Below are 23,451 nucleotides of genomic sequence, written 5' to 3' on the forward strand. Positions count from 1 at the left end.
TTTCACTACCGAAATCATTTCACTTGTTTTTTTGTTCTTCTTCGCTCGCTTACCACTGCCAGCGAGGGATCGAATGAATGAAATTGTATTCACTTTAACCCTTTTGGGTTTTGCTGCCGAACCGACCCGGAATACAGTTCCCCCCTTTTACCCTCTTTGCCATTTGTTGTTTGCCGACCACTGGTTGACGTATTTTCCGAAAGCTTTTATTTCAAGCTTTTTATTTCCACCTAAACTGGGTAGCTATTTTTTTTGTCGTTGCTCTTACCTTAAGCGAACGTTCCCATTGCTTTCGATTATCGAAAAGGGATTGGAAATGAAATGTATTCTTATTACACTAGAACAAAGGATAAAATTAGCCCCGGTGTATAAGGGGCGTTGGGGATTGTGGGACAGTGTCTAGCGGACCGCGTGCTGACAGGTCCGGGTAGCGGAGGGTTTTTGTTTTTTTTTCTTTGGTCGGTAACGAGATGGCATTAGTAGTGGGTCGGGGTTCACCAAAAACCTCTACAATAAAATTGACCGGGTCAATGGTTTCGTGGCTAGCCCCGGAATGAAGATTACGGAGGTTTTTTGGGAGTTTTCTTGCTTTTTTTTCTAGGTCGTTGCTGTTGCGGTTAAAGATGATAGCAGAAATGAGATACCCAAACACAGACTAAAAGGTGGATATAAAAAAACACAACTCAAAAAAAAGGAATCGGATGGTTGAGTTGTAAATGAAAAAGAAAACAACAACAAACAAAAACCCCCAAGTAAGGATTGCTATTGCCGAATGTCTCTAGTGTCTTCACTCTTTAGGCTTATTCTGACGAGGCGCCATGTTTTTTTTCCTTCTTGATCCTTACCGTTGTTGTTGAGAGGAAGGAAATAAACATGATCTAATAAAATTCGGTTATAAACGTATTAAACAAACCAAGCCTCAGTGTCAACGATAAGCGTGGAGAGTCGTTTTTTTCGTTTGCTCATCCATTGCGAACGTGAACATCGCACAGAGCATTGATTTTAACCGGATAAAACCATCAAACTCTGGTACGTACGTATAATTGAAATGATTTGATTAACTTTAAACCGTACCGCGTTCGTATGGTAACGTTGCACGAAAGACACAAGCAGAAAAAGAAATCGCTTGTCGAAATGAATAACGAATAGTATATTTCATCTTTTTCGGCATTTTGTTTCTTTTTTTTTCTTTTCGATTTTTTTTTGGTTACAATATCCGTGCAACCAGAGTTCCGGTTACGTAATTGAGTGCACGCGTAACTGAAACTCTGGTTTGAAAGGTATGAAATCGGAGAAATGAAATTTGACATGTAACTGACAGCTGGAAGTTGTCAAGAAAAACAGCCTTTGAATGACGTTTCAGTTGCTGGTAGTAGTAAGTGTAAAGAGATAGTAGAAAGAGATGAACCTAGCGAAAATCCCGCTTCAGTAGCTGTCACACGCGTGGTGTATTGATGCGATAAGGCAAGGAATGTCCACTTATTGGACTAATTTGGTCTAATTTATGGTACGAGATAAATTCCCGTGCCGTTGCTACCAAGCAACCAGGATTGAATGTCAAAACTTGTTTTTTTGTGTTCTTCTGTCGCTTTTTTTTAGTGGCATTATGCTTGTGGTGAGGAATACTCGTTCATACGGTGTGAGTGAGTTTTGTGCGTACCATTGTGCGTGTAAATATTGAAGATTGAATCTGCTTGTGTACGGGGAGGGGAGGGGCGGGGGGGGGGGGGCAAGCATAATATGTAAACCGGATTGTGTAAAGAGACGACACTGGGATGTCTGATAGCCGCACCGATAGCGGTACCGTATAAAGTGTCATGCTAAATCCAAGCCGATTTCCCCATTTCGCCATCGTCTGCTCCTGCGTTCGTGCCGAAACCATTCCTCCACACGCTGGATAAGCGCGAGTAGATCAGCATGATAAAAACGCATGAGAGAACGTATCGTACCCGAATCATTGATAGCAAACACGGGTGAAAGAAGAGGGCCACGACGAACGTTGGTGGATGAGGTGGGAGGAAAATATGACGGTATGATTTATGCATATTTTGGCATAAAATTTTTCCCCTCACTTTCCACGCAGAAGCGCACCATTGTGTGTTGGGTTTGCGTTGCTGCCTTGGTGTCGCATCTCTCGCTCGCACGGTCGCCATTGCCGCGCTCGAGTGTCCATTGCGCCACACAACGAACACACAGTTTTGCGAGAAGAGCGCACACTGCTCCACGTTGCTGCCACGAGCTGGCGGTCGAATCTTTTGTTCCGTGTACCGAAAAGTCACGTCAGCCTCACACAGACCGGTTCCACGGCACTTGTCCGTACTCGTCTGCCTTTTCAGCTCCACACTGTGGCCCATTCCGTGTCTCTGTTTGTCTATGTGTATGTGTGTGTGTGTATGCCTTTTATCAGGGCAGAGGCATAGTAAGGAAAACGTGGTTAGTGGATGCTTGCGTTTTCCAACCGTACTTGTAACTCAATAAATTAAATGAACAATAAACGACGGTTCTAGACACGAACGGTTCACACTGTTCCTCACATTTCACCCATTTTTCCAAAGAAGGGGAGGGGAAGGGGGACGAGGGAGGAGGGGGATAATTTTCGTTTTCCCACAAGCGTGAACTGCTGTGCGAAAAGCCACGTACCGGTGTACAAGTTTTTGGGAAGCCACACATATAAACCTCGCACCTACCTCCCATTCCTCAGCCCGGATGCAAGTAATAGCTGAGGTGAGGATACCGTGGGAAATTCAAGTACACCCCAGTCAGGTTTGCTGGGCAGCGCGCGTTCCGGGTCCTTGGTCCGGGTGGAAAAACAGGTCAAACCCCTTTTTTGCTATCCTTGCAACCGGAGGTCACAATGAAAACATGGTACTGCGGTAACCGACGACAAGTTACCAGATCTAGTAACGCATCCAGTGTAGGGGGCCACTTTAAAGATTGAAGTACTGGGGCATGGGTTTTGTTTTTTGTTTTCTTCTTCCTAACATAATCATGTTCATGAGAGTATTGGACTGTTTTGTATTGTCCGTACATTTGGTTGGCAAAACGGAGAGTTTGTTAGAATTTCTTAACAAGAGCTCGATAAAGAAAATTCAATATAGGAATAAGTATGAGTTCTTACTGCCTAACTACCCATCGGTAGCCCTCGGTTACGCGGTAAGATGCTTACCGAGAGGCTTAACAGTTGTTTCAGTAGCAAGAATTTGAATGGTTTCCGTGCAAAACCTTACATTCGGTAACATCAATCAAGAGACCCGATACGTCCCTATAGCAACCGGCATCTTTTTACTAGTTTCGCGTGCTAATATTAATGTCAACCGAAGGTTAACTAGCTGCTAGAATATTTTAACAAAGCCGATTCTCAAAAAAGCGGCACAAACATTAGAGCATCTTGGTGATTTAATAAATCTACATTCACTAAAAAACTTCTGCTTCGTTTCCCAGAAGCACAAAGAAATAGGAGGTCAGTTTTGTACGCTGGCTGCTAAACTTAGGAGAGTTAATTACACTTTTTTGTGTGAGTGTGTGTGTGCGCGCAAAAGAATAAATATTTCACCCAAGTTGAGAATGGAATGTTACACCATTAGCGAGCGAGCTGGTCGTATATCTTCATCACCATCATCCACAACATCAGCTTCCTTGTTCGGTATAGGGGAAGAGATGGATAGCAGGCAGCAGCAAAAGCGCATGGGGAGGGGAGCAAAAACATAAAAAAATGAAACGACTGCTACTGTGGAAATGTGTCTAGCTACAAACCACCACCACCACCCTGCAACGCTTCGAGGATGGATTTTTGGGGGTTTTAATTCTTAATCCTGGAGGATTAGGTACGGCAAGCATCTAACGCCGTTAGCCATGCTCGAACGATTCATTTACAAACGCTAATTACTAGCGATCTAGTGGAAATTGGTTTAAGCAGACTACAAGCCCGGAGGGGAGGGCTTTTATTTTATATCCTTTGGTTGTCTTGGGTAGTGGAGCCAGCAATAGTGACTCGATTGTAGTCTAGAACAAAAAAAACGATTTTGATTGGATTTTCGAAACAAACAACACGGTGCGTAAACTGTCATCTTTGACAAATTTCGTATTGTTTCGACCCCCCCTTCACCATGTTACCCGCCTATCCACCCAAAACCGGGAAATTGTCACCAAGGCCTAGTGTGAAACAAGGTCCTTTTGTATTCACCGAACCCCTACCGAGCACTTCCCCACACCCACAAAGGGATGAAAATAAATCTAAAGTGTTCAAAGTTGGAAAAGGCAAAAACCAAAAAAAAGGTAAATACACAAAACCCAAACAAAACGTACACCCAAAATATTAACTCCACTGCGATAGAAAATGTTTTGTCAACGGTGTACTACGACTTTCTAACCTCGTGCGCTCCGAGCGGTACTTTTTTTTTGTTTGGTGCAAGCAAACGGAGGGAAATAATGTAAAAATTGAATTATGAATCACCCGAGAATACACTTTCCTGCTTTCTGTAGCGTTTTCTTTCAACCTCAAGCAAGACAGCAAGCAAATGCGTCACTCGCTTACGGTGTAAAGATAACGCGATCCGGTACGTGTCGGTTGTAGTATTTGTCTTTTGTCGTTTTGCTGTCCGTCTCTTTAGGTTCTTTTATATACCCCCCCGGTACGCTAGGTGTGTTCATGGGTAAGGAAAGTGCCACTTGCTATTGTTGCACTAACAAGACGGGTAGACTTTTGCTGGAAATATCCTACCACCATAGTACAACCCAACTACCATAGTGTGTTTTTATATAAAAATAATAAAACGAACCAGCTGCTAAAAAGCTGTTAGAAATGTTCTAATAAGATAGATTTGATATCTATTTAACTCAAGAGGTCGTGTGGTAAAGTATTAAATGCTCCTGTTTTAATACGTAATTTTAAATTTCATTTAATAAATCACTTTGCTATTTATCTCGCACAACCATTCGTTCAAATATCAAACGTATTCGTTAATTATCAAATATCCAAAGTGTCTACTCTTTTACCTAACGTTACAGCATTTTTGAAATAATTTCCCCCACAAAGTATGCAACCCGCAATACACAGCTGAACTCTTTGCGCGATATTTTGTCGTCTGGGCAATGTTGTCCCCGTGCCTGTCACCCGATGCGATTGTACGTAAAAGGTTTTACTAATTCATTCGAGTTAAAAATAAATAACAAATCGAACCCTGGAACAGGTAAGGCAGATAGCAACGGGTCGATAGCGAACGTACCGGTACCGATCAAAAGTTTATGGTACGCTGCAAAAGCAGAAAAATAAATTGTACCCAACAGCACGGGAGTGCTGCGAGCGAAATGAAGAAGAAAAAAACAAGCTCACCCGGAACGAAAAATTTAATCATTAATGGTACCTGTAAAGTAGCAACTAGTTGGGTAAGCATTAGCGTATCTTTCTCCTTTTTACCATTCCCGATCCGTTGTTTTATCATACTGTTCGGATTACAATGGCGTTGGCCAACGTAAAATGTCACCGGATAGCTGACGATGGTTTCTATCTCACTTTAAAACTTGTTTATTAAGTTTAAAACTTAGAACCGTACCGTCGTTCCGCCTGACACAACCGCACAAAAAGTGTGTAAACCTTGAGAATTTAACTGCAGGTAAGATCTCAGCGTGGTGCGAAAGAAAAAAAAGATACAGCTTTTTGCGCTTTTATGGACACAGACACTTAACATAGTCGAGCCCGAAAAATTGAGCCAAACTGTCAACGACACGCAAACGCTTGGGTGCTAGAGAGGACACAGTGGAAGCGAACCGAACCCCCCCGGTGACCTGGTGGACCGATAGGTCGGTAAAGTCGTACAGGAGCCCCTGTACCCGCCGGCTTGTTGTGCAGTACACCGGTTGGTTAATCTAGCGGAACTAATACGTACACTTTCCGGCATCTACCGGGTATCCGGTGGCTGCCAAATGCTGTAGGACATTCCGTGGCATGACAAAAAAAAATCGCCCTCCGTTTGAACGGGAGCAACAAAACAAAACTAAAAGGCCCTAGAGTTTTGATCCTAGCAGGGGATGAGGTGAGTGGTGTGGGAGAAAAGATGGAGGAGTGTACAATTTTAATTTTTGAAGTAACGGTTTGCGAACCATCGGAACCGTTCGAAAGGTTCGCAGGAACATGGAATTATTTCGCTTTCCTGGTGAAGCGTTACGCTTTCAGTTCCACAACGTTTTTGGGCTACAATTGTTCAAGTTGCAAAGGGGTGGATGGAAGCAGAAAGAGAGGAGGAGAAGGGGGGGGGGGGGGGGGGGGGAGTGGAGATAAGCAGACCGGAAACGCTGGAATCTAGCCGGTTGATCAGCATTGTAAGCTCGCATCTTACAAATCAACGGAAAACCGAAAACCGTTCCATTGCGATCCCTTTTTTAGCCGGAAAGCCCTGGTCTTTGTTGGGCAGCAAATTGAGAACACTGGTCACCATCTACCGTCCCAGGGTATGGTATTATCGGACAAAAGGTATTCTTTACGATTTTTCGAACAAATAATTGGTACCGGGTAAGGGGGGAGGTGGAGAAAGAAAAAAATATCTACAGCTTAAAGGATTACTATCCGGTACGGTTTGAGGTTCTGGACGAGTACACGCGTACACAATCGGGCCATCGTGTCCAAAACATTGCCCAAGTGCGGTGCAACACACGGTAAGCTTGCCATGCGCATTCTTTTTCCGGTAATCGAAAAGACTTTCGTGTCTGTGCGCTTTTGGGCTCCCGTTCTTCTGTTCGATATAACTCTGCCACTTCCAGAGTTCCTGGGTTCCGTTTTCCAAGATCACATGGGGAAAAAAGGCTGTATCTTCAACATCCAGCTATACCCATAGGCCTAATTAGATAATGCGTTACAGTATGGAATACGTTGACGCAGTGGTTCATTTAATCATGAAGGTCCCGAATTACCACACTCGTTCGAGGTTCCGACCATCTTCCATCGGCCATTGGCCGGATGTGAGCAAAAAAAAACAACATCGATATTATCGAGAATTGGGTATTTATTACACTGACAGCATCGGGGATAGCGCTCAGTTTCTTCCCCAATAATGTCTGGCAGGCGGCGAAAAGTGGTTGATGAATTATTCCACCACTTGAGTAAGTGCTTCAAGTTTTGTGTACAAGGGAACTTGAAGTCAGGAGCAACCTACGGTACGTTGTGCTGCTTGGCGGGACTTCTAACCCATCCACCGACACTGTGTTATCTTCCTAAGTAGCTAACACTTCTATTGATGTGATACCGGGAAGGTAGCGGCATCCTTCAACCTCGGGACGTGCTCGCTAGGCATAGGCAGCAGGCAGTGTTGCCAGCCAACCCAGCCCAACAGTAGCTTCTGTTTTTTTTTTGTTTTGGGTGAGCTACGCGTTTAGTGGCTAAGTGGCTCAGAGAGCCGGAACAATCCAGCCTGAATGTTCGTTGTCGTGCAAAATTAATTAATCGTTTTATTGCATTATTTATTTTACCCTGCGCTTTACCGCACTGTGCCATGATTCCTTTTATTTTGTTTATGCTCCCAACCCCCATACGGAGTGCGTCAGCACGTCGGGTGTGGAAGCTCCAAGAAAGTTCCAAGAAACTCCACTCAAACTCACTCTAAGGACATTATTACTAACGAAGGGACCGTGTGCGTGTGTGTGTGTGTGTGTGTTTTTTAATACTTTTACTGAAAGAAAAACCCCAACTTTTGATATCTTTTTGGGATAACGATTATCGTGTCCAATTCCCTGGAATCGAGAGCTCGAGGGTTTGTTTATTTTTTCGTTGTTATTGTGAGATATTTTTGGGGGGCCACCATTTTCATTGGCACAGCTGTGTAGCAGTGCTATTGTGGGTACCGGCCGGTTTTGGGGGGGGGGGGGGGGGGGGGGGGGGGGGGGTTTGCACTCGCGGGGTTGAGTCTAATTTAGATGAATGATACTTTTTTATTCGCCTGCCTGCCGAAAGCAATCATTCCACGCCTTGATTGGCAATTACGCATTCCGGCAGCAGCAGCAGCCGAACGAGTGCGGGCACGATATGATGATTTATGACCCGGACCGATTTCTGTTTGCTCAGCTGCGCCTAGGCCAAGGGCGCCTGTGATTGTGTTGGGCGCGTGGCGGATAGTTCGCGGACGCGTGTTTCGTGATGGAGTGAACCAGTGTTACTACCAAACTAAGCTGCCAAGCTGTAATTTATTGTGTTTCGTTTCTTTTACTTTTTTGTTCTACGGTAGATGCGCGGTGAGCAGCAGTTAAAAGTTTACGCGTGAATGAACCATCAAGCGCCACGCTATTTGGTGCCTTTTGCTTGACCTGGGTGACCAGAATCTTACTAGCTGCTTTATTGCTGCAGCACGAAACCAGATGCTGTTTTTGGGATGCTGTTGGCTATCGGTTGGGCCATTAATGGTTGATGCTGTGTAAAGCGCATGTAGAAGCAGGACGGCAAACAACACGGTACATCATTAACGGACGTCTTCAGGAAGCGTCGAACATAGCTTACATATATCAATTGTAAGAAGACGATACTCCCTCCGTGTAAATACCAACCCCAAAAAAACCGACAGTTATTTATTGTGCGTAATTACCAACACTCTGGTGGCTGATGGGAAACGATGCCTCCAAAAAAAACCTTTCGACTCCAGCATGTACGAGCTCTTTTACTCTGATGTGAAAAATGCTCTCGCCAAACATCCTGTTGGATGAAGTAATCCTTTCGTCAGTTTTTTGCTTGATAAATTAGTTTCCCCGAATGTGATGAATCGCACGGCAAAACAGCCCCCTTCCCCCCCCCCCCCCCCCCCCCCCCCAAATCAACAGCTATGGACAATCAATATCAATAAAATAGGAAGCTCCCAACCAAACCCATCGGGGCTTCAGTCTGTTTTTTTTGGTTTGTTTTATTTTCGGACGAACTTTTCGCCTGGTTGGAGCGGTACTTTCGCTTTATGACAAAAGGCTCCGCACCGTTCGCATCATTGTCTTGCCGCCAAATTATTAATGGGCCATGACTTTGGGACTTTTCTCCATTGGCCCGGGAACGATACGGATCAGGGCACGCTTTGCTGCAAGATGGTTCGCCCCCCGTCTGTGTCGGAAAGGTGTCCGTGTTGATGGTGCCTCCAGGAACCTGAAAGCCACACGTTGTCTTGATCTAGCCGGGTGTTCGGTACGCTAGTATGCTCATGTTGGTTCAAGACACAAACGGAGCGTCCGTAAGATACACGGTTCAATTTCTGGGACGTGGCTGTACAATGGTGTACGTACGGTGCACGTGCTTACTGTGTCCGGGCTTTCCCACCCTAGGCAGCCATACATCGTATGTCGGTACGCTATAATAATTGCGCTTCGCTTCAACCACCCACACACACACACATCGTACCCAGGCGTACATGGGTTGGATCAGATTTCTTGGGCCCGGTGTCTGGCTTTGATAAATCAAAGCAACAAAATAAAGCACCCGTTCCCGCTTCACCATGAGCGATGGAGGAGGAGGAGGACGAGGAAGGGAAGGGGAGCGAGAAAGCAACGCCATAACCCGTAACGACCCTCCCGCCATCTTAATTCTGCGCTCTGGGATAGATTTATTTGTGCGAACAGAACAGAATACCTTCACATCGTACGGGATAGTATCACATTACCGCTGATTGATTAAGTAATGATGCGGTGAAGTCGATCGATGTACAAAACTGCCAAAAACACTGCACAGATGCACAGAGCAGTGTGTGCGTTGTTGTCTGATCATGAGCAAGAAATTACTTCCAAATTGATTGGTGCAAATTAAAATGCCCACATTTGTATCTCACCTCGTATGAGGTTTACTCTGGTGGTTGTAAGACGATACAATGGGTTCGTTGTTTGCGGTGCTAGTGGTTTTACATAAATGACACGTAAAGCCACAAACGACTAACATCCTTTATCCCATGGGAAAGATAAATGGGAATGGTACTTGTGTTTTCAAATAATTTAATCGCTTGCTGGTAGCACTAGAGCTTTACATGTATTAAGTTTCTAAAATTTACTTCAAGTTGAAGAAATCAGCGAACGTATGCTTGAAAAGATAGTTCTGTATTGAAAATTGCAGCATTTTAGGCGTTTTACTATGTGATTTGCATATCTACAAGATTATAGCACTCATTCTAAGTAACAAATGGAAAACTTTCCGCCGGAAAGACTTTAACCAAACAAGGGAAGCATATTTGCATTCCGCACAACCGGTTAGAGTCGACGAAAGCTTGATCGAGTTTTTTCTTCGATCAATCAATCTGTCAAGATAAAAAACCATAAATAAAATTTAAAATTTAACAGCTCGTCGAGAGAAGCTACTGTATGATTTTTTAATAAGGTTTGAGTTTTTGAAGTCGCAAACCGTCGAATGTTGCGTTGCTTCTTGGGTTCTATTACATTTTTATTTACACGGCAAGCGTACACTGCGTACTCCTCTTGTGGCTCTTTCTCCTGTTGCAAACACTTAAACCGTTTGCACACGGAGCTGTTTGTAGAGTTTTTCCCGATTGTTCGCAAAGTCGAAATCTTTTGCCTGTTTTAGCATGATTGAGCTCATGTAGCGGCGGGCTCAGGGGCGGCCCGACGGTATATGTGAGAAATCCCATCCGGACCGTCCCTCCGGATAGCACTGACTATCCAGCTACGTGGTAAAATAAGTCTCCTAAGCCAGAAATGGCCAGCATGACCTCGGAGGCCGTTACGCCAAGAGGATGAAGCGTTTGAAGAAAATGAGCAGCGACTTTAATTTGATTTAAAGTAGAATTTACGTCAAAATCACTGTGCTATACTATAAAGATAAATATCGTACTAATGAAAAAGACCAATACTCTTAACATCTTTCCACCAAGATATCACCAATTTCGCATCTCATTTGCATAGAACGGTTTCTCACCCCTTCTTGTGGGAAAGCGAAATTCACCCAAAAGTAAACTTGGCCACACAAACAAACGTTTGGAATTTTAGTAAAGTGTGCTTTGATAAATTTTCCAAACTACTTTCTGTACACCGTTTTTCTGAGTTCATCAACACAGCGTGACGGATTTGCATAAAAGTTTTATTTCACACCGAAGAGGATGCTACCGCTTCATTAGTGTCACTAGACGCTGGGTCATCGAACCTCGTTTTGTGCTTGGCGTAATGAGTACACTGGCAGGCGTCGTCCGAAGCGTGATTTTCCTTCCAGTGCGCTACAATAAATTACATCACTGGTGCTATAAAAATTGCGCGTCCCAGTATCCTGATGGTGGTGGGTTTTGCCATCCACGGCTGCGAATGGAAGCTTAAGGCTTGATGATAGACGACTTGATTGAGTCTACATTGACATTCTCTTGCCCTCGTTCCCTTTTCTGGGTGCGGTGTTTTGGAAATTTTTGTCGTTCGGTGACAAATGAACCACACAGGCTATTTTATTCTCCTGGCAAACCAAACAACAACGGATGGGGGAGGAAAAAAAGGAACAGCATGGAGCGCGCGCACAACGACGGCCGAACTTTGCCGGTCTCAACCGTACCGGATGTTGGTGACACCGACACCGTAATGATGCGTTGCATGGTGGTTTACTGATACCACCGATACCACCAATCTAACCGACGGAAACAACCGACACAGGACTATCATCCCCCCCTCCCCACCCCAAAACCAATCTCCCTTCCTTCATCCAGAGTGGGGCTAATGTAAATTAAAAATTTCGGTACAAGCGTTTGGCACGGCGCGCTCAACACCTGGGAACCGGCTGGTCTAATGCACGTTTTACCCTGCTATATCTCAACCGTCCTTCTAAGGTTATGCGTATTTTATCGGATTATTTATAGCGACCTTTTTTTTTGTTCCTTTTTGGTTAGCTTTTTTGTAAAACATTCTCTTGTGCGCCATTTACGCGGCAAGCTGCAAAAGGGATCCGGAAGGCACATGTGCGCATGTGAGTGACGGGTGGCTTGTTAAACGGAGAAAGAGGGAAACAAGCTGCTAACAAGAGGGATATGTCATACGAATTGCATAACGTTTGGCGCTGTGCTATAGCCGTTACTATTTGCTCACTGTTACTAAAAAAAAACTATGCACTTTAGTGAAAAAAGAAAACGTCCACAAAACATTATGCAATTTGAAATTCAAAATTCTCCTCTTAGTAGCGGTTTTGTTGGTCGTTCGGTAAAAAAATTTTTTTTTGGTGGTATTTTTTCACTCATCCCAAAATTTGGTGAAAATCATCCATCTTCAGCGACGGTATGGTAGAGGTGATGGACCTTTAATGGAACTATAGGAAGGGCCCATTGATGATACATCAAGCCGAAAGTGCTGTCTCTTCTTCTTTTACGGGAATATTCTTTTTTTTTCGTATTCTCCATCACGATCATTGCCATGATACCGCGCGGATCAGCAGCCCGACAGCTCCGGGTTGAGTAGGTGGGCGATAATGTTTGCGACAGGTAATAATTTTGAATTATGGATGTGGCCACCAGCATACCGGTCGCATGACTTTCGTTCGCCTTGATGCAGTGTGTTTGCGGTTTTTTTCTCTCTCCTTCTTTCCTGTAGGCATCCCGCATGAGGGATCGAACCCCGAACAAAAAAAAAAAGGAAATGGGCAAAGGAATGTTTGAGTTAACCGACCGAAAGTACCATCGCCGCAAAGAACAAAAAAAAAAAGAGAAAATAAAACAGCAAGCGAACATAACACTGTGTAAGCGGAAAAACGTGCTTATTTGGGAGTGTTTGAAAGAGCTGCCGGGTAGCGTGCGGGTTTTCTGCCACTGACCGTCACCGTTACGCTGCACCGTTTGTTCTATTTCACTTAACGTGACGCCACAATAATCGAGACGTGGGGTGAACTTTCTCGTTGCCATATTTTACACCCCGAAGACACGGTAGCTGCTGGAGAAGGAATGTGTTGCGGCGGGGAAAGGTGGGGCGATTTTTGGTGCAGGATTTATCGCAAAGCCGTCAGGAGGTTGGGGGATGTTTCTTCCTTCTTTTTTTTTTTTAAAGTGTCAAATTGAATTTTTCACCACTGCAAAATGCTAGAAAGTTGCAAGTTTATAAACTTTTCTTCCGTTGTGGTTCGTTTTGCCATTATTTTTGGTTTGCCCCACTACATTCGTGGCAGAAATGGTGCAAGGCAATGCTTGGCAGTAGATTACACAATCGATGGTTAGTGCCTTTCTCGGTATTTTTTCTTGCCTTTTTTTTTTGCTGTTTCAACACATTTTTATCTCTGCCAAAGTTATATTGCCACTGTTAATTCGTAGTCAAAATTTATGCATCTTTTCAGCTTACTGTGCCCCGTACACTCCCGAATCCACGGTTGAAAAGTTTCATCAACCTGCTTCGAGGGAGCAGCAAACAACCAAAAAAAAAAACTCGGTTCATCATGGGAGCAGCCAACGTACGTTCCCATGGGACCCGGGGGGCGATAAAATGTGCGCAAACCCCCGAAAGGTTTATTGCTGGCAAAGAAGGTTAGTAGTTTCGGCACTTTTTTTTTTGGAGGTTGATACTTTCGGCTCACCATCCTGCACCGTACGCTGGGCGAACGAGCGGACATTTCGAAGTAAAACATGAAAAAATAATTGAAGCGTTACAGTATTTTACCTATATTGAGCATTTTATGACGCATAAAGCATGGTTGCTGTCTGCAACGTGAAGAAAGCGCTCTGTAAGCTACCTGCCGTATGGTGGAAGAGCGTGTACATATTATGAAGATAATGAAATTTTATTGAATAATAATTAATAAATAAAAATATTAATGATTTTCTTATTACCATTACCATTTAAAATAATAATGAATATATTCTAAATATATAAAAAATTAAACTTTATTAACTGTTTTTGTTAAATTAATAAGTAGATGTTTCTTCAATGTAGCGTATTATAAATATTAGATTTCTATCTATTGAACATTAATAAAAATGGTACACCTTTATGAATGTAATGAAGGGCACAGAACACTTAGTGGATGCTTTTTTAAATGTTTTACCCAAAAATATTTAGATCCTTCCAGTACGTTTGCTTGATGCGCGCGTTGCCCACTGTGCACGGTGTATTTCGGTTTTACAATCGACCAGCAGCAAAGGCTGGCTGCCTTTCTTTATCGGGTACTATCCCATCTCTGACCAATAGAGTGTTCATTGATGCCCTTTTTACCCCGGCGTGCTATGGCGAAAGGAGGACCCCTTTTCCCCCGACGAGCGAGGAAAAAGGATCTAAAAACCGGGATGGTATTTTATTTAAGATTGCCCCGTGCCCCGTGGTGAAAAAGATCCCATCCATTTTTTTTTCTGCCGGCACAATGGTGCTTTTTTTTGTTGTTCGTGATACTTTTTTAGTTATGCCTCCCCCAACTCGCTGAGGGACTGCTCCGACAACAGCTTCGGTGTCAATCGGGATGGACAAAATTGAACTGGGAGATGTTCAATTTGTTTGGCTGCTTAGATTTAGATAGATTCACTTCCCACCCCGCACCTACCACTTAGTTGCTTTTGACGGGGGGGTTGTTGCTGTTGTTCCACTGAGTGCTTTCGCTTAAGTTGAGACGTTTATGTGCGTATCATCATAGCTGGCAGGCTGTTGAAAAGGGGCGTTAAAAAGGGTTTCTAATCATTTTCCTGTGCGGTGCTTTTTTGTGCTGTTATTTGCTGTTATTCTCGCGTATCAGATCTTGATCGGTACCTTACAGAATTGCCACGGTATTTTTTTTTTGTGTGCTACGGTGCGGTATAAATATTTTCGCATATTTTAAGTGATTCTTTCACCAGTTTTTGGTTTTCTTTTTTCTTTCGTTTTTTTACTTCCCATTTTCACTTTCCGAAAGCTTCTGAAATATCGGTGCGAATTTTTAAAGCGTATCTAGCCAAGCTAAGTTTCCATTTTCTCAGCTCCGTACGGATCTTTAATCGTTACGCCCGGTTGCCTAAGCGAAGATAGCAGATAGCAAAGGCGCCCGGTGTGGTTCGTTGCCCTTTTTTTCTTCCTCTTCTCAACTCTTATACTTTGGGGATGTGTTGAAGGGAAGGGAGGGGGAAGGAGGTTGCGAAAACGAGTGAGGTTAACAGCAGGCCCTGAAAAGATCAATCGAGAAATCAATTCTATTACAAAGATCATCGATCATTAAGGTATCCTTTTCCGGCCGTACCGGGGAGGTGGTTTACCGCCTTCAACGGGGAAACCGGTGGCACACAGTTAGTGCCCACAGAAAGGTGGGCGTACTTGGGCGTCGCTTGATTGGATCGAACGAGAATCACGTCTAAAAGAAGGGAAAGAGAAAAAAACTAAACCAGATAAGACAGCGCTGGAGGCAATCCAATCGAAGGTCAATTGGAGGCCCGGTATAGGTCAATCGTAAAAGGGCACGATTAGCCTTTTTTTGTTGTTTCCTTCTTGCTCCTCCCTAAAACCACCGTAAAGATGTCGTCGCCAAGATAGGAGGGATCTTGATTCCCCTCTTGTGCTACCCCTCGGAAGGGATACCAAACTGACTTTTGCTGTGCACAAGGTCAATCAACATTTGCTCCAAATGGTGAGCTTTGCAATGATGAACATGGGCTGAAGAAGAAACACACACACACATAAACGGGAGCAATCAAACCGGCACGCTCGATTGAAGATGCGGTGTAAGGATTCGGAACGATTGATGCAGAGAACCATTTTCCCAGCAAAATGCCTAGAAATGTCTACCAAGCGTAACAACCTTCAAGAAGATCTCATTTAATACAGTTGGGAACACTAAAAACTGGATTCCTTCCGCAGTAATTTCCCAATTCAATTGAACACTCCAAACCATGAACAGAGGGACATAGAGAGCTCGAGAGTGAGTGGGAGAAAAAGCCACTTCAAACTTCTTGGACATTAACGTGTAATAATCATCTACCCGGCACAAGTGTCAGCGACGCAAAATTGCAAAACAGCTGCAATAACAAACCCACAAAAGCACACACCGTACACATGCAAGACGCGCATCCCATTAGAGCACTTGTCAGTCCGTACCTGGTATTCCCCCTTTTAGTTAGGTCAGGCCTGCTGTCAGGCATGCATACATTCAGGCGGCAGTTTGTAGGTTGGCTTTTTTTTGTTGTTGCTGTTGTTGTTGCATTCTTTTCATCTCTCACTCTCCACATCCCTTCAAACTGTGCTACCGGCCGTGATTGATGGCATAAACTGAGAACCATCGTGTACTTGACAAGCGCACAAAGTCAGCCCCCGCGCACATAGGGGGCACACAAGCAACGCGGCCAAGCAAACTGGGGGAGACGGTTGGTTTTTGGGGGCCATGGTAGATGGCGCTGATTTATAGTCCACTTAAAGTGACAGGTCTCGCTGGATCTCCGCTCGGTAACTCATCATCATGGATGGCCGGTGTGTTTCATGGCTGTGCAGTGGTACGGAACGGCAGTGGTGTGTCGTACAAAAGTGAAAACGATGTGAATACTGAAGCTATTCGCCAATGAATGAATGGTGGTTACTGACGGTGTACACGGTGAAGATTCGTCGTGTGGTTTTTTTTTCATTTCGCTTAATCTTTCAGAGCGAAGTCCGTCAAGTCAAGCAGTCCAAGGTACCGAACCGAAGACATCCGTGTTGCCAACTAATGATCGACCAAGCTAAAGTGCACTTCATTCTGGACGTCAAGTGGGAAACACGCTGCTTGTCTCGTTGCCCACCTCTTGTGTGTGACGGTTTTTTTTTTGTGAGCAAAATAAAAAAAATAGATCGTAGAGAAACTGGGGTTTAAGTTCTTGAAAGTACTCCGGTACTTTCTTTGCAAAAAAAGGTTTGCGGCTTTAGTTGTGCAGCTTTGCATTTCTTGCACCTTTTCTTCTTAACTCCCGCTGGTACAAATGTCCCTCACCTTCAGTATAAACTGATGAACCGTTGACAGGTACTCGAGCGACCTTAACGACTTGAACAACTTGACAGCTCTAACGAGCAGTAATGTTGAGCATTGAGAACAGTTTTAATTGGTAATTTTTCAAAATGACGGCATACGCGTGATTCGCCATTTTTGTGTGCCATTTTCCCTACTGGTACAAGGCCACTCGCGCGTAAAACGCCGAACAAAAAGCTAGTCTACATTTAGGCGCATCACTTCAGTATCGAGAGCAGATAATATGATTGTCTTCGATTCGAATCACACTCGACAATCATTGTACCATAATTCCAGGTTACGTTCGGCGCACGCACGGTCGTTACATTAGAGAAATGGTCAGTGCACGGAGTAAAGGGCCTCGTAAAACCGAAACAAACGGCAAAAAACATAAAACGCAAACGCGTTGCTGGCGGTATGAGTTGCGCTATGCTTTGTGCGTTGCTAGGCTACACGTGGATTTAGTAATCATCATAAACTGGACATTGTTCCCATGTTGCCCCCATGGTGGCACAAAAGCCATCCAGGATTGGGATCGCTTTGAATGGGGGAAAGGTAGCACAATTTAAGAGGCTTTAAAGTGATGGCGTGTCAATGGTAGACCATATTTTATCTGCCTGTTTTGCTTTGCTTCGTCTCTCTTCTTCACATCAACACCTTAATCTCACCTGTAAATCTCGATCCATCATCCGTCCGTTGATTGAATTCCTACCCTTCTGGCAGCAGGTCACCAATAGATAATTACTACTATTCATCAACCCGGTCGACGGTCGTCATCCCGTCCACTATTTCCTTGTTGGTGTAGGAGGTTGGATGAGTTACTGCACGGAAGTAACAAATAATCCAGCAAAAAAAAGGAAAGCTTTATATCGCCTTAGTTCGGCAGTATGAAATGGCCTGTACGGACTAAACGCCCCCTTAACGAACAACCCGAACATATCAATAGAAACGCACCAGAGGCCGTACAGGAAACGATCGGGCAGCAATTAAATGTCACCATGTCACGTCAGCAACAGCATCTGTCATTAGTGAACGGTCGTTCCCGAGATTGTTTGTCCATTTTGATTGCCGGACGATTGCTTCCACACGCAAGCGTTTCGCGCGCGTTTGTGTGCGTGTTTTTTTTGTTGTTACATTTTCGTTTTCGTTACATTGATAAACATCATGACTTTCCTGTGTCTTTTTTTGTCTTCGTTCTGGCTTTTTCTCCCTGGTGTGACAAAACCAATCCGACTTTTAATTGACGCACGTTGCACGCTCGTAAGGATGGGAGTCCGTTGCGTTTGCTGATCAATGCAAACGTCAACGTTACGAACAACGATCTGTACAGGGAGGGAAGGGAGGGTGTGTGTGCCAGTTACCAAGTGGATGAAACCGAAACAGGATACACGGCACCGGTTAGCATCCGGTAAGGGTGACGAATCGGTGCAGGGGAGTAGAGCAAGCAGGGTTAAGTAATTACTGATGGAAATGAAATGAGTAACAGAAGTGGATCGATCGATGGAGTATCGGGTTTATTTTCTTATTAGGCACGGTTCGACTAGTTCCGTGTCACTATACGACAAGTGTATCTTTATTGGTTGGCTGGTACTTAACTGATGCTAACAATGTGATAAGTTGAAGTACAGTAGGTTAGGCTTTGTTTTGCTTGGTCAAACAATTTCATTTAATCGCATAATAAAGGTCAGTTTAAGTTGCGACTTCAACCGCGATTTGATCCTTAAAAAAACATTATACGCCTAAATGTATGCTTTCTCAAGTGTAGTGAATATTAAAGATCAATATTCTGACAACAAAAAAGAAGATAAAAAAAGAAGAGCCCACGAAGAAAAGAAGAACCCAAAGAGTCAATAAATACCAAATTTCAACTTCTCCACAACAAAAAGGCCTTTAAAAATTTCATCTTATGGGTATTGTAAGCAATTTTCTCGTCAACTTGATTGCGTTTCCTTGAAAACTCTCCCAGCGGAATATTTTCATTGAATCTCTTTTAATAAAATCACAAAAATCGTCTTTTATCACAACCTCAAAGTGAGATATCATCATTTAACCGAAGATGAAAACATCCAAGTCTCCTGAAAGTATACAATTCTCAAAACAAAATGTAAGCTATTCAGCTTGGAATATCTTTAATAAGGAAATTATGCAAAAATAACACCACGAAGTATCAAAATGGCAACATATTGCGTTCCTACTTACCAACTTGAGCCAAATGTTTGTGATGAGGAGTTGATTTTTCTCGTCCTGTAAATAAAAAAAAAGAAACATAACAAAAATTGTTAAAGCACCGTGAAGCGCACCTAGTAAGCTCTATGAGCTCGTATACAAAAATAAAAACAACAACAAGAGCACTAAGGTTAAAGTGATAAACACCATTGACAAGGTGACAGTTGGTTTCGTGTTTTGAGTTTTACTCGATGTAACGGACGTTAACTTCAATTACTAGAGACAGAACAGATAAAAACGATCGCCTATGCGTTATGTTTGCGAGCGAAAAGAAATGACATCCTGCCATCAGTGCCAACATCCCACCCCCCCCCCCCCAACTCATTGCAGCTCCCTGTCTCCTCCTCCTTCTCCCTCTCCTTCTCTTCCTTCTATTCCGTTCTGCTCCTTCCCCTTTCATTGCGAAGTGCGAACGTGACTTTCGTCAACAATTTTTTAATCAAGATCAAACCGACTGAGCGAAATGTGCGCCCTCCTATCCAGTGAAAACCTCCAGGGCCCCATGTTGCATGTCGGTGACGGTAATTTGGCGTCTTTACGACACATCATCTCCCACGACATTCCAACGCTCGGTGACCGCCGCAGAAGTGTCAGCCGCGATCCGCGGTGCGTGCATTGTTTTTCCCTCCCGCACCTTCCTGCATCCCACCCCCACCCAGCACCACAACCCCTCATTCGATCCCTTTCTGTTTTACCCGTTTACAACGAGCGCGACAAAAAACATGCTGCCAGTTGTTTGTCCCACCGGCGGGTGGCAGCTTTCTGATTCTCCTCCACCTCCCCCGCTCTACCATTTTTTTTACCTTCCAATGATGTGTCTGCGATGCGAGCGGCAAACGCGTGCTTAAATATGCGTCCTACACAGTGGGGGAAAAGCATTTCCATTCCATGCCCCGCGTCGAACCGCGAAGGCATCGTATTTTTTGTCCCGATTTCCATCATCCATGGCCCACCATACCCTTCGGGGACAATGAGCGGAATGTGAATTTTGAAGAAATTTGCCTTTCGCCTTCAATCCTTCTGCAGCTGTGTCCGCGCGCGATAGGCGTGCGTATCCGGTTTATGGGTGCAATTTTCAGAACATTCCGGACGCTTTACGCGCGGAAGAGCGGGTGATGATGAGAGGGGAGCGGAGGAAAGGAGAGGAAGGAAGAGGAGAAGAGCATAATGGTTCAAATGAAAAACTTTCCGAGTGCGTTGAATGCCAAAGTTTTTCTTCCTGCACATCACTTCTTGCTGTTCTTGCTCTCTCTCTCTCTCTATCTCTTTCTCTCTAGGTCTCTAGCTCTTTCTCTTTTTATTGAGATCGCTTCTGGTGACTCTCGCTCCCCCGACCGTAGTACTTTCCATGGCTTACACGCCAGAGGTGAATGGGTGAATTGTGAAAAGGACGAAAAGTGATGAAAAGTTTCATCATCTACACATTTCCCAGTTCCTTATTACAGCTGTGTACAAACGCAAGAAATCACGTCACCCGCGTGAGTCTTCGTTCTTCGTACTTTATTTTTCGTGCACGAAATTTCACGTGAATTTGTCAGTAACGTCAACATACGCGTTTCGATTTTGTTGTTGTTTTTTTTCTTAAGACCATATTTTAAACATCATAATGGTGACGGGGAATGTAAATTTATTGGTCCGAACTTCCGAACGCAACTCGGGAGATGGAGGAAATTGCAATTTCACAATTCTGCTGATGATGGCACCCCAAGGTTAAAGAATTGAAAATACGACCTTTAGCATAAAAGGTTGACAGCGTAACGTGTGCAACACTTTGACAACTAATCGAAAGTTCTTTCACCTCTCGAGTTTGCTCCAACTTTCAGTATACCGCGGACAAGATGACCAAGTCACACTCATCGACACTGGTGGTGGGAACTCCGCAGTGGATTCTTGAATACTCCGGAATAATCCGGGTTTAACTCCGGAGTAACTCCGAAGCAATTACTCCGAAATAATCCGGATACGGAGTAACTCAGCAGTAACTTCGGAGTAACTCAGGAGTAACTTCGGAGTTACATCCGGATTAATCCGTAGTAACTCCGGAGCAATTACTCCGGAGTTGACTCCGAATTACTCCGGAGTTGGTACCGGAATACTTCGGAGTTGGTACCGGAATACTCCGGAGTTGGTACCGGAATACTCCGGTGCTGCATCCAATGTTAACTCCTGAGTAAACTCCGATTTTAACTCCGAATTCAAATTCGGTTAGTGGCTGTACGCAGTAAAGCAGTATAACATTCCCCGGATTACTCCGAATCCGGGAAAATTTAAGATTTACCCATCACTAATCGACACCATTTACACAGAACTTTCGGAAGTTACGAAAAAAAGGAAAGGGGGAAAGGGAGGCTAAAGACAAAGTTCTGGGCAAACTGAATCCGATTACATTACGCTGTGACCCCTGAAGGGGCTCTCCCCACCCACCGGTTGGATTCTGTCTGTACTCACCACCATGACAAGCGATAGTGCAAAGTTAGTAATCCTGACGTTGCGCACGGGTGGCAAACGATTCACGTTCTGTTTTTTTTAGAAAGAAGATATAAACTGGCCTAGGCTTTATTCGTTGCGATAAAAAGGACATAATGGACGGCCCGGATGTGGTAGGCAACGTGCATGATGAATCGTATCGAACTAATAGGAACCCAGGGGTGTGCTTGCATTATGGGGTCGTTTGTTCTCAAACCCACTTGCAGAAGTTTTTCGCTCATAGATCGCGTCACGAACCTGTTTGTTGCTGTGTTTCCATACCCCTCCCTCTTTCCACCCGCAATGCTAGAGCTTCGGTTACGTCAGTTGTCTACTTACCACGTCGATGATTTGCATCAAAGTCAAACCGAAGCTGAGCTGCAGCGGATCCGACTCGTTGACGACGGGCCGCTCGAGCACGTTATAGTTGTCCAGCAGATGGTGCAGCAACCGTTTCTCGTGGTATCCGGCGTCAATCACTGTAGAGCAAAGAAGAGACAAAAAAAGTAAAGGGTCATCGAAGCGATACTGTCAGGATTTAGCTAGGTGTGTTTGTGTTTTGTTGCTGTATTTCTTACTTTGTTAAAGTCTCCATAACGCTGCCAACTGTTGGAAAAACAGAAGTCAACTACTTTCATTTAGCGAAAAGTGCAACCATCGGTGCAACGATTGAAACTAGTGCCTAAGGTTTGCCTTCATTTCCTGGTGGCAGTGACCAGGATCCGGCAAACGACAAAAAAACGAAACCCTTCACCACAATGAGTGTAAAAATTGGAAGACAGAAAAAAAAACGCAAACCCACAATGCTGATGCTTGATTCCTTCGGGACTGGGAAACAGTTTGAGTTGACGTCTAACACTCTTTTTCAACCATAAACCGTTTATAGCCTACCTGCCCATCGTCTAGACCGAGCGCGAAACCAAGGTACCGAGTGTTATTATGCACGCTTAACTCAACAGGAGAGAGAAGAAGAGATTGCGAGCGTTTGGCGATTGTGGGCGCAATGGGCGAAGGCGAGTACACGGTAAGCGACCAAAGAAAACACACCGATTTTGCATCATCTGTGATGCCGCGAGCCAATTTACACCATACCAGCCTTAACGCGCCTACCCGCAACCATCATCCTGATGCTGATGGTGTCGTGTCTTGAATTAATCTCGCGGAAAGCAAAGGGGAACAAAAAAAAAGCAATTGCCGGTACGCTTTTCTCTGCGCGCATAGCCTTGCCTTGTGTTGTTGGACGTTACAGGGCGGGGGGGTTGTGCGAGCTAATTTAGCGCCATCGGAAGGAATGGGGATGAGATGAAAGCGTACCGGCAAATGCCCGTAGGGAGAGTCCTAGCTGTGCTCTGTGATGACTAAACAACAAGTAACGATTAAGGCGACGCTGATTGGTGTGAGAACCGGGCGCTAAAAGTGTTGTTTTCGGTGGGTGAGTACCATTCACGTAGGTGAAGCACATCACATAACGCACACAAATGAATATTAAAGAGAGCGTTGTTTTCTTTAATTTGACAACTGTCAAAAAGGTACTTTATTGTTTTGCATTTTTTATTTCCCATTTTAAACAAGCTTGGTTGCGTTTCATGATTGTGTGAATTTATGATTGTGTATTATGCGTCAAGCCCTGTTTTGTGCAGAAGACCAAACATACCCAACATACTGTGTGATTTACCGAGACACATAAAGTCTAATAACTCCACGATCCTCTGTACGTATCCCAGATGGTCCTCAAGGTTTTTAGGATAGATTGGTGTATGTGTGGATATGCCGGTCCTATGGTGTATGTGATAAACGGCGCTGGTCCACACGGCAGGACCGGGGTTCAAATCCCATCCGGACCGTCCCCACGTGGCAAGGACTGACTATCCCGCTACGTGGTAAAAATAAGTCTAGTAAGCCAAAAATGGCCTGCG

At 44.3% G+C, this 23,451-nt stretch overlaps 1 protein-coding gene across 9 annotated transcripts in view; it reads right to left on the reverse strand.

The window, feature by feature from the left end:
- LOC125760713 (neuronal acetylcholine receptor subunit alpha-7-like) overlaps positions 1-23,451 on the reverse strand; it is an 81,015-nt gene that overhangs the window by 25,836 nt on the left and 31,728 nt on the right. For all 9 annotated transcript variants that reach the window (XR_007418038.1, XM_049421168.1, XM_049421149.1 and 6 more), the window contains 2 exons: positions 21,875-22,014; positions 19,043-19,087 (listed from right to left, as the gene is read on the reverse strand). Coding sequence is in view for 8 of the 9 variants with exons in the window: in XM_049421168.1 (XP_049277125.1) it covers positions 19,043-19,087; positions 21,875-22,014 (185 nt within the window). In the remaining variant the exon portion in view is untranslated. The remainder of the gene's footprint in view (positions 1-19,042; positions 19,088-21,874; positions 22,015-23,451) is intronic.

Source organism: Anopheles funestus, chromosome X, assembly GCF_943734845.2.
Source record: "Anopheles funestus chromosome X, idAnoFuneDA-416_04, whole genome shotgun sequence".
In the NCBI taxonomy this organism is placed as follows: Eukaryota; Metazoa; Arthropoda; class Insecta; order Diptera; family Culicidae; genus Anopheles; species Anopheles funestus.